This window comes from Corythoichthys intestinalis, chromosome 3 (assembly GCF_030265065.1).
Source record: "Corythoichthys intestinalis isolate RoL2023-P3 chromosome 3, ASM3026506v1, whole genome shotgun sequence".
In the NCBI taxonomy this organism is placed as follows: Eukaryota; Metazoa; Chordata; class Actinopteri; order Syngnathiformes; family Syngnathidae; genus Corythoichthys; species Corythoichthys intestinalis.
The window spans coordinates 20,443,825-20,456,025 of record NC_080397.1 but is presented as its reverse complement, the minus strand read 5'-3'; the positions used below and the strand labels follow the sequence as shown (position 1 = coordinate 20,456,025).

The following is a 12,201-nucleotide window of genomic DNA, read 5'->3' as shown; positions in this document are numbered from 1 at the left end:
CCAGTAGATGTCGCTCTTGGCCTCTGAACCTCTCGAAAATGACTACGGTTTCTTACTAATGGAAAAATTTCGGTATGAACATAGTCGTTGTATAAAACCACTACCGGTATGTCTAGTAACATTCCATATAATTTTCATTGTGCAATGAATTTGCAAGTCACATCATTTCCACCACAGCGTTTTGGAGTGGTTTTTTTTGGTTGTGCACACTAATAAACCGATCATAACCCGATTTCTGGAGTTACCAGATTATTCAAGTGGTCATGTAAATAGCATGATCCGCTATCCTTTATCTGATAAACACCGCTATTTTACATCTCTGAGCATGTGTACAAATGGAAAAACGGATGTCGCAAGAGAGGCCTTAGGGACGCCAAACTGATTCGCTTTCAGCCTATGGGCCTACTCTGCAGTTAGCGAGCTTGTGTAACGCAATCGCCACACTCGCATTTGAAGAGGTTCAGTGGGACAACTTCAAGCAAGCATGGGTTTTTGGTAGACATGGAGGAAGGCCTATGTTGAGACCTAGAGTTTTATGTCATGTACTTGGAAAGAAATCGAACTATTGACTTAACATGTAAACCAGGTTTTTCCTGATTATCACATCACTGAAGTGCACGTAAATACGTCAAATCTCATTATTGTCAAGACCTGGTTATTCCCAGTTATCAGATTATTGTAGTCATGTAAACGTAGCTGATAATAAATAAACAATTGTTTAAAAAAAAAAAAAAAAACATTCTTACCTGCAAGTGATGCGCAGGCATCATCTCGCTGCTTTTTCCTCCTCCCATTTTCCGCCCCCGACTCTTGTTGTCTTTTCGATCACATTTCCTTTCAAGAATAAACTTCTGCCAAATTTGCGACTGAAGCATAATGGAGCAAACCACTAGGGAATTCGTGGGGGGGGGGGGGGGGCACTAAAGGTAGACTGACGAGAGGGCGCACAGGAGATTCTTTTTTTGTTTAAATAATGAGCCTATGTTACTTATATTTGTATTACTTGCATTTATCAGGCTTTACAAAGTTTTATTTTAAATACTATATATTGTTGTTATTGTTACAATTACTATTTTTTAGGATTTTTTACACACTTTATTTTTTTTTTTGGTGCCCCTTCAGGCAGAGTTGGTGCCCTACGCGCAGTGCGTGTTATGCGTATGCGGAGCGCCGTGTCTGCCCAGGAAGACCCCACATCTGACTCAGACATAAAAAAGCCGGGCTGGAGTTTGCCAAAACCTACCTGAGAAAGCCAAAAATGTTTTGGGAAAATGTTCTCTTGTCAGATGAGACAAAAGTTGAGTTTTTTGGGAAAAGGCCTTCAACATAGAGTTTACAGGAAAAAACGAGGCCTTCAAAGAAAAGAACACTGTCCCCACAGTCAAACATGGCGGAGGTTCCCTGATGTTTTGGGGTTGCTTTGCTACCCCTGGCACTGGACTGCTTGAGTGTGTGCATAGCATTATGAAGTCTGAAAAGACTACCAACAAATTTTGCAGCATAATGCAGGGCTCAGTGTGAGAAAGCTGGGTCTCCTTCAAAGGTCATGGGTCTTCTAGCAGGACAAGGAACCAAAACACTTCAAAAAGCACTATAAAATGGTTTGAGAGAAAGCACTGGAGACTTCTAAAGTGTCCGACAATGAGTGCAGACCTGAACCCCATAGAACACCTGTGGAGAGATCTGAAAATGGCAGTTTGGAGAAGGCACCCTTCAAATCTCAGAGACATGGAGCAGTTGGCCAAAGACGAATGGCCTAAAATTCCAGCAGAGCATTGTAAGAAACTCATTGATGGATACCGGAAGCGGTTGTCCGCAGTTATTTTGTCTAAAGGTTGTGCTACCAAGTACTAGGCTGAGACCATTTTTGGAGTTTTGTGTAAAATGATAATGACTTCATTTTTTTTCATTCTCTTCTGTGTTTTTTTCATTGCAAGCAAAATAAATGAAGATTTTGCTACCAAAGCATTTGTAATTGCTATCATTTTCTGGGAGAAATTGAGCATTATCTGACAGTATTGCAGGGGCGCCAATACTTTTGGCCAGCAGTGTATGCTGTAATAACGGCGATCCCCTTTTCGAGTTGGTGGGGCTTTGTAATATAGGTTGTGATTATTCTTATTCATCTGAGTAATTGCATTCTTAGGACATTGAATTGATGGCAACTGGACTGTTCTGATATTCTTGTAGAACATTTCACCTCCCATTTGTATAGGGTTCATTATTTGCTTAGTTAGTCCTGACAAACTAATAAAACCAGCTGGAATGAGAGGCAACACGTCTTCTAAGACAACCAAGAAAAAGTTTGTAAAATACTGTAGATAAAAATCTGTGCACGTTAATACACCATCACAACTCCAAAGAAAAATTGAGTTTTTACCATGTCAGCTGTGGCACAGTTGGCAGCGCCAACAGTGACAGAAGTATCAGTGATTTGAATCCCGACTCCAACTGTCAATTGTTAGGGAGTCCTTCGGCAAGATACTGAACCCTAAATTGCTCCCAAGGCCTTGCAGCTGTATGTACTGTATGAATGTGTGAATGTGAGCACTTTGCAAAGCACTTTAGGCACCATGATAGTACAGATAAGGGTGTGTAGAAGTGTACTTCATTTACTATTTACTGTGGATGACATTAACCGAGATGTAAAATACATGCCTTACTCAGCTGTCTTCTGTTGAATGTGTCTATGTTGCTCAGGGGCCACATCAACCTGACAATGCTTGGAGCCATGCAAGTTTCAAAGTTTGGAGACCTTGCCAACTGGATGATCCCAGTAAGTTTGGTTTTTCTCTTCAATCTTTTTCATTCTTTGGGTTCAGATGCCAACCATCATAAAGAACTAACACTTACTTGGCTTTGACTTTCATACTTCAAGTGAAGTTTAGATGTAGAGAATATATCCAATTTTTATGACTGCCTTTATTAAAAAAAATAAAAAATTTAAAAAAATAAAATTATAATAATAGTAATGATAATAATAATAACCATCGGACAGATACATTGCAGTGTTTCCTCTTGGGTTTTTTCAGCAGTGGAAGTAGAAATAAACAATTCATATAGATATCATTACTTTAAAATGTATTTATTTAAAAACTATACGGCAAATATATGGATTCTAATAAAATATGAAGAACATAAATATTTATTTGCCAAAACTTTTTCCTACCACTGTGTGAGTGGAGGTGGGGTGTTAGTGTGTGTGAGTGTGTGTTGGCCATAGGGGGGTGGGTGGAGGTGCGTTTGTGTGTATTATGGACTGTGGATTGAGAGGTTGTTCCTGGGATCTACTGGAGAAACTCTCCCAGTTTGGGGGTTACTGCCATGATTCCTCCCAGTATCATGGGAACCATGCTGCTGTATCGTTCACCTTCTACATCTGTTCCTTTAGCCCTTAGTACTTCTCCACCTTCTCGTTTTCCTTCTTCTGGATGTTGGCTTTAGCTTGGATTCCCCCATCTATCACCATCACTCTCCTCTGCTCTTTGTCCAACACTGTGATGCCCAGTCTTTACATAATTGATCCACAAAACTAAGGGTTGTGACCCTGATTACTACCCATGGGTTGTTTTCAAGACATACTATCTGGCCATGTAACCAGCTATTAAGCTATCCTCTTCTTCTAATGAATCATTCGTGTTCTATACGTGCTCCATTCGCAAGGAATCTTGATCTTATTCCGAGGAAAGGAAATCCTTATTGATACATTATACATTGTGAAAATCAACAACAAAAATCTTTGGAGTGAGGAAGAAACTCATGACTTCATTAGTGTCATGAAAGACTTGAACGTTGTCAATTGTTGGCAGTGGTAAGTACTGGAATAGCAAGATTTACAAGAAGGCAAGCGAAAAATGATGAGTTTGCTGGAATTACACAGTTCAGTATGGTGTTCTCTGTGTGTCATGATGTCGTGGGTTTGACTTAAAAAGTAATATACCAATTGATTTACAACCCTTTACGCTCACACATGAAAATTGATCATTCAAAATGTCTTTAAAAAAAAAAAAAAAAAAAAAAAAGAAGGAATATTTGCCTAGCAATAGCCTTATATTGTTTGCATGTACACGTAGCCATTTTCTCGACCAGGATATGGTGATTATTCTTCGGATTCAGACTTGGCTTGCATCTGCTAAGAGTGTCATGATTTGGGGATGGGTTTCTTGCAAGATGTTTGATCAGGTCGATTGGTCTCAGGACCAGGGCGGCCACAGCCTCCTCAATGATTATGAAGGTCAAGAACCCATTTAAAGCCTGTACAGAATGTTGGGGGTGGGGCTCGACACAAATGCCCCTGGCATATTGCAGTTTTTCGCTTGACTGAAGTGTACATTTTGCTTCAGGCACTGCATGATTGAAATATTCATCTGTCCTTATTGGCAAAGATATGAACAACATTTTCAATAGATTCTTATATTTTTCTATTAACCTCTGCAATTCTGTTATTTGTTTATGGTCATGCCTAATTAACATGGTAGTCGAATATCCTGGATTTGCTGTGAATTGTTCAGGCTTTACACAGCAGTTATCTTTGGCCATACTGGTTGTGGACCATTCAGTCACACACATGAATCATCATTTATGCCTCAATTGTCATGATCCCCCCTTTTTGAAGAAGGATGAAGTGAATTACAATCCCCAGTCTCTGATAAAGAAAATTATTCACTATCTTTGATAGGTGCATAGCGTGAAATTGGAAATGTTTTAACGTAGGAGTCGGGGATGCAGCTCTCGCCGTGATTTAGATTTCGAATGCTTTCAATATGCAAATGCAGATAAACATTTTCCAGTTGAGGGCTTTGAAATGCTTTTACATCTCCACTCAGGCTGAAACATCTGGATCAACAATGGGTTGAGAGGGAGCGCTTGAGTAGAATACAGTAAAAATTTGCTATGCTGTTTCATCATAATTGCGCTGTTAGGGCTGGACCAAGCTCTCCTAAATGTAGGGGTCTTGTACCGAACTTTTCACACAAAATAAAAGTCTTCCTGGTCACTAGACATGCACCCGTTGTGTTTTAAAATCTGAAATACAATCTTTTTGACATGCTGTCTAAACAGCATTTTTTTCTATTAACCAATTATGTATTGCAAGTTTTGACATAACAGTTGACTAAACCATTGATGAAACCTGGGTGCTGAACTCTGTTTGACTGACTGTGGTAAATTTGGTAGCTATAAATTACAGTACAACTGTTTTAAATTCAAATATAAACAAATTGCTTTGATGACATTGTGTGTTTCATATAAGTATGTTGCTGTGCCTTGCTTTTCTTGTTCATAAGCTTAGAGGCATATAAAGGATAATTGGCCAACATTAATTATGCTTTCTCATTACATGTGTGATAGTCCACCTTTGTGGAAGGCTTGATGGCCAATCAGACCCTGCCAATCCCATTCCTGCAGTCACAGTCAGAAACATCCCCTATATAAGGCTTTGTAAACGATGCAATAAGCGTCTAATTGTCAAGCTCCGATTTCATGAAGATGCTTCTGTTAGGACTGTGCAGTCAAGACAATGAACTGTTGCGTTCGCTGTCTTGTCCTCTGTGAATTTTGGATGAAGACAAGAATAGGCTTCCCTTTGGAATACAGAACCTTACAAGACTTTTGCCCAAATTCCCCAATCTTCAGAGACACTCCCTTTCTGCTCTCCATTCTGGCTTTGAAGGAACTGTCACTGGTGATGTTAGTTTTGCATTTGGATCCTTCGTATCTGTGCTTATTGTCAAATCTGTAAAGCCATCAGACTTCACATTCACATTTTTGTGCCTACCTTAACCACGGCCCATTTTAAAGCAAAATTGTTTGTTTACACATCCCTGTCTGGCTCATAGACAAAAGCTATTGCATAACTCATTTGAAGCCAGAAATCATTGGAAGTAGAGCAACACACACGCTAGCATGCACAATTATTGATTATAATTCAAAGTCCCCTCTTTTCATCTAATGCACATCATTATTTGGCCGTGTAACCAAGGCGAGCAGCAGACTGTTGCAATGTGATTAAATGGAGTGCCTTTTGTGTCAGTCACCAGAGATTTTCAGACATGTTGAATAGCAAAGCAAGGTAGCTGCTGGGCTACCTTGATTTACAATGCTCCATATGTAGAAAAAAAAATCTTTGAAGTTGCTCCATTTCAGGACACTGGTTGACAGACGAGCAGTGTATGGTGGCAGTGTACTCAAGCAATATGTGGCAGTTTATTCACCCAATGTACTTGACAACAAGCATCAGTTGGAAAGATATTGGAAGAATTCTTCATAAAAAATGGTTGCAAGCTTAATAATGCCACTGCTGTTTGAGTTTTACAGTCACAGTAAACTAAAAACAAAGGTAATTACAAGTTATGTATTATAAACAATGCAGATTTATTTCTCACAGTAGGATATTCTGGGTACCTCACGATACAATACAATTTACGATACAAGACTCATGATGACAATTATCTCACGATATGCAACTATTATCGATACTTGGGGAAGGAAATCATTCTACAATATACAACATTTTTGGTGCCTTCCTGTTGATTTTGGGGCATTTCATGGGTCATTTCCTGTTGATTTTGGGGAATTTGCATATCAATTCCTGTTGATTTTTTAAATTTTTTTTTTTTAACACGAAGTGACCCAAGGATGTCCCTAAATGAATAGGAATTAACCCAAAATCAACAAGAAATTACCTGTAATTGCATTGAAATGAACATGAAGTGACCAATAAATGCCCCCAAAACTGGTAAGACTTGCTGTGAATGCTCTGTTTCAGTGCTATTGATGACGCTAAACGTCCACTCTATCTTGCAACCAATGAGCTAACACAGTCACTACTCTAGTGGAAGATTTTGGAAACAACCTGATGGTTCCTCCCCCCTCCATTGCCACGTTTACATGGAGCCAAATATTCCAATTACAATCGGAGTATTTGTTCAAACCGAATAAATGTGTTCCATATAAACACCTCATTCGGAATGAACAGGCCCAAACCGAATGGAATTTCATTCAGATTCACAGGGGTGGAATATTCCTTTTCCCAAACCGATTAGAAGTAAAATTATATCATGTAAACAGGGAAGCGGAATGGTGTCTGGTTGCGTTCTTTCTGCGCATGCTCCGTACTGACGTGGTGACGTCACTCGGTGACGTAAGTAACGTCACTTGCAACATGGCTTCCAAGCACACGCACAGCGCACCCACACAACTTTTTAAATGAACGGCGTATCATTCTGAAGTTTTGTTTCCACTCGAAAAGTTAAAACAGCAGCTGATCTGACGATCGATCTCCATGTTTTGCAACGTGACGCTTTGTTTTGATTAATCTGCGCATGTCAGACGGCAGTTGTCAAACGTCCTTTCGGAATAAAGGCAGTCACATGTAAACGCTGGATCGGAATAGATGAAGTGACATGTAAACAGCTGATGTGAAATTTCCATTCGGAATGATTTGAATTGGTATGAATAAAAGTCAGCATGTAAACGTGGCTGCTGACATCTATTCTAAAACAATGTATCGTATTCTGGCAGGAACATCTCGATAACCTTTTGAGACACAAAGTATCGTGATACATCACCATTTTGATAGAAGTCACGCTCCTATTTGAGATGGTAAACACTTTTTCTGATTTCTTGCATGTATTTTGTACCAAGGATAGGCTTCAGTCAGGCGACTCTGCCATGAACACCAACTGGTGGAGAGCTGCAGTTATGGCTAACTTTCTAGAACCTTCTCCCATCTCCTGACTATATCTGGAGCTCAACCACAGTGATTTTTGCGTTCTTCTTTGCCTTTTCCACCAAGACTCTTCTTCCCCGATCACTCAGTTTAAGCGGAGGGCCAGCTCTAAGTAGGGTTCTGGTCATTCTAAACGTCCCCCATTTAAGGATTAATGGGGTAACAGTGCTCTTATGAATCTTAAGTGCAGCATAATATTCAAGTCTGTGCCTTGCCACAATTCTGTCTCTAATCTCTTCAAGGGATCCTCGATCTTAAAGACATGTAGGCTCTATTAAACCATAATTGTTCTCTTGTACTAAAATATGCTGTTAGAAGCACATAAAATGTTAAGTCAATGGCAATATTTTATAATATTTAGTACATATTTTGACCGATAGTTTGCGCCATGTTTTGCGGGCTCGAAGTGATGACATAAGTGGGACATTTCGAATTATGTACAACAATTGTGTATTGCTGCCTAAACTCGCTAAGTAAAATGCCACGATGTGCTGCTTTTGGATGCAATTTCCAGTCAAATGGAAACAAGGGGAGTGATGTAAGTCTTTACAGATTTCCTATTGACAAAAATAGGAGAAAGGTTTAGGAAAAAGCCTGTAGTCTGACAAAACTTTCCCAAAGACCCAAGGCTTTGTTCACGCCATTTTTCTCACCAGAGCGGCTGGATATAAGCGGAGACTAAACTCAAATGCTGTTCCAACTATTTTCCCTCACAAGAAGCCTTAACGCACTTGGATAGCGAGTGAAATGCGCGCAAAAAAGCGCCAAAGACATACTGCTGGCCGCTCTCTTTAGCAGGCAAGCCGCTCCTGTCGTTACAGTGGTAGGCGAACCTTCGGGCGTACCGCTAGTCACAGAGGAAGCTAATAATTCACCTCTACTATCAGTTCATCAGGTCGATCCCAGGATTTGTTCCCGTCAGATGACGAATTTAATGAGGACAGCCAGCCACGACACGACTCCAATCCTAACTATCACACGTGTGCATTCAAAGTTTTATTACCTTCGGTGAGAGTTTATAATGTCAATATGAAAATAAAAATGCACAAATGACAAGGTGTGTTCAAACTTTTGTTCTGTACTGAATGTAAAGCACACAACAGCTCTGGATGCTAACAATCTACATAATTTTATTGGAATAGGTTCGATCACGCAATAGCTCACCTTGAAGATCCACCAAAAAAAACAGAGTTCTCAACAGCATACACTCTCTCGCTCCGTTGTCATTGAGACGCGCTTGCCCCAAGTACATCACCAGTTTTCCCCAACTCTTGTCGTACCAGGTATTTCCTGCGTTTTGCCTTTGCTGCTCGTCTTGTGAACCACCGACAGTCCTGTCCTGTTCTTCACTTTTCTGCTCGGGTTCAAATTGGAAGGGCAGGACCGACGACATGTTGGGGTAGCTAACGAGTGACACGCTGGAAGTTCAGCAGCGGGCCCGGTGACTTCACCGCACTGCAATGTCAACAAGAATAGCAACCTATCAGTTAAACTAAATTTACAAATTTCATTAAAACGAAAACATTAAGAGGGGTTTTAATATCTTCTTCTTATAAATAAGAATTACTTGTCTTTGAGAAAGAGGATCCCTCTCAGGCAATTCCTTTGACCTCGTGATTCTCATATACTCTGATTATACTGCACTGCAGTGTGAGCTTTTAGGTCTTACATAGACAGGTTTGTGGCTTTCCACAATCCAATCCAATCACCATAATCAAACATAGCTGGACTCCAGTCAAGGTGTAGAACCATCTTAAAGATGAAGAGAAGAAACAAATAGCACCTGAGTTACAGTATATGAGTGTCACAGCAAAGGGTATGAATACTAATGGCACCTTTTAGAGTATTTTTCGTAGGTGGGCCGATAAAGAAAGTCCTGCAATATACAGGTATCACTGTACCCCCCCCCCCCCCCCCCCTTTTTAGAGATACTTGTCAAACTTCTTTGACCCCATAGACCAGGGGTTTTCAACCCAGTCCTCAAGGCACACTGTGGGTCCTGGTTTTTGTTCCAGCCGATCCAGCAGAGACAGTTGAACCAATGAGGCTTCTGCTAAAACAAGCCACACCTGACTGCAATCAACTGATTGCACTTGTAAAACACCAGATTGGGGAAAAAGTGTTGTCATCTTGTTTGGTAAGAATGAAATCCTGCACCCACAGTGTGCCTTAGTGGAATAGGTTGGGAACCCCTGCCATAGACTGCTTGACCCATACTCCCTTTGTAAAAACTTGTTGTTTAACTTCTCTTCAAAAAAAGCTTAAAGTAAAAAGCATTTTGTGTGTTTTTCTGGTAATGGTGCCTGACGTCAATGTCGTCTCCTCTCTTTCCCTCTCCCACTTGTCCAGATCGGCGCCAACCAAGCAGTACGTCAACATCAGATGTCTCCTGTAATCTGGGTTCAATGCCAGAAATCCAGTCTCTTTGCTGTCCCCCACATTATCTCTAGGTTTCAAAAAGCCATTAAGCTGCCAGCATTTTTCTTAAAGCCTATTTAACTAGCACAAGTGTAACTGCCTCTGGCAAGGATTAATTTATAAAACAGGCGAGTATTAGCACTGTATTTTTAAAAGATGTATCAAGCAAAAATATTATTTTAATATTCTTTTAAAAAACCACTGCAAATTTAAAAAAGGATGACCTCGCGCAAAATGTTTTAATCAGGGTGGATTTTTTTTTTTTAATCAGTGAAAAATGCATTGATTTGTCACATCTTACAAGGCATTGGAATTCATTATTTTAGAAATAAGGCCTTACTTACATTGCTTGCGTACTCACCCTATCATACTTCTATCAGACTTCTCTTCCCTCTTCTTATCCCTCGGTTACTAGGGGCTCCCTCCCTCACAATGTGTCCTCTGGTAAGAATAGTCATAACCGCGATAGCACCGCTACTTACATTAGGTAGCATGAGTATTTAATGATGTTATTTCTTTGTTGTTGTTTTTTTTATTTCTTTTGTTTGTTCCTGCTTTCTCTCTGCCCCCCAAAACCCCTTTCAGTCTTCTGCTTTCTCTGAGTAAGCAACACAATATAAACATCCACAATGGCAGTACACCAAACTGCTTAATGTTTGCTGTATTTCAAGCATTTCAGGGGTCTAATAAATAGTAGTGCAATTATAATGGCCATAATTTTGTGTGTGTGTGTATGTTGGCTTTTCCTGGTCAGGTACTGCAAATATCAGGGTTCACTGTACTCACTAAAACCATTTAAGCATATCACCATATTTGAAATATACCGATATGAAATTTTCATTTACACCTTTAAATTGTGTCTGCCAAACTCACACGAAAATAGTTAAAAAAAAACTATCCTTTGTTCAGCTGCTTAGACGGGGAGAATAGGAATCTGAGTGTCCTTATGGTCTGAACAGTTTTAATGTATCACATGGGAGTTTAATATTTAATAGTCTATTTCAAAGGTTAGCATTTATGCTTTTGATTCGTTACCTGTTTCTGGGCAGATCAGGAGGGAAAATTCTCCTAACACCCTACACCACAGGATAATTGTTAAGGACATCCAGTAATCAGGCCTTTGATGACTTTGGTCAGAATGGAATTGCTCCTTTTCGGCCTAAACATTGCCATATTTGCACCCCGCCATGCATAAAGATCATGATAAAATTGACTTTATGTGCAGCTGGAGATCAAAGAGTAAAATACCATTCATCCCAGGAACATATTGATCACAATTCTCAGCACATTTGTACATAAACACATTACACACAAAACAGACAGAGTTGCAGGAGCTCAGGTTACTGAGAAGATAGTGCACTTACAGGTGTCTTTGCTCACAGGCCAATTCGGCAGACAAGTCAGACTTGCTAGTATCAGGTCAAACGTGTTCATTCCTTAGGGCCAGTGATCAAACGAGAGAGCTCTTTGAATGTCATGAATCACATTAGAATGAATTAATTTCTTACAAGTATCTTCTAAAGTCATTGCGCATTAATAAAAAAGAAGAAACCGAGGTTTGAACTGGGTGTATAAATCACCAATTCCACGACGATAAAATATCAACTATATGGACAATGATGCAATATTTACTGGTATCACAAATTTTGCCTCGATTTGATTCAAGGGCTTTTGAGCGCTTTTATACGATATGTACACATTTATCAGAATGGGTTACATTTCGCTGAAAGCAAAAACTAGTCAATTTTGATGTTTCGAACAATTTTGTTGCTGAAACATTTTAGACATTTGAAAGAAAAGTATTTTCATCAAAACGGCATATCTAAAAGATGTTTTGCATTCTGATCGATTTCGGTTCAATTATGTATAACCATAGATACACCGATCCAGATCGACTTAGTGCAAACTTGACTAAATTGGAGAGCTTCTTTGCAGTTTTAGTTGGCTATATGTTAAAGTGGATTCTTTTTTTTGTTTTTTTTCCCTCAATAAACACATTTCGGGGACTCATTACAGCTTTTTACAAGGATGATTCTTAAGATGATGCGTGACTG

The 12,201-nt window shown here is 39.6% G+C and overlaps 1 protein-coding gene across 2 annotated transcripts in view; it reads left to right on the top strand.

Moving 5' to 3' along the window:
- Positions 1-12,201, top strand: part of oxct1a (3-oxoacid CoA transferase 1a) — a 69,504-nt gene that overhangs the window by 34,632 nt on the left and 22,671 nt on the right. For both annotated transcript variants that reach the window (XM_057831946.1, XM_057831947.1), the window contains exon 13: positions 2,701-2,776. In XM_057831946.1, coding sequence (XP_057687929.1) covers positions 2,701-2,776 — 76 coding nt within the window. The remainder of the gene's footprint in view (positions 1-2,700; positions 2,777-12,201) is intronic.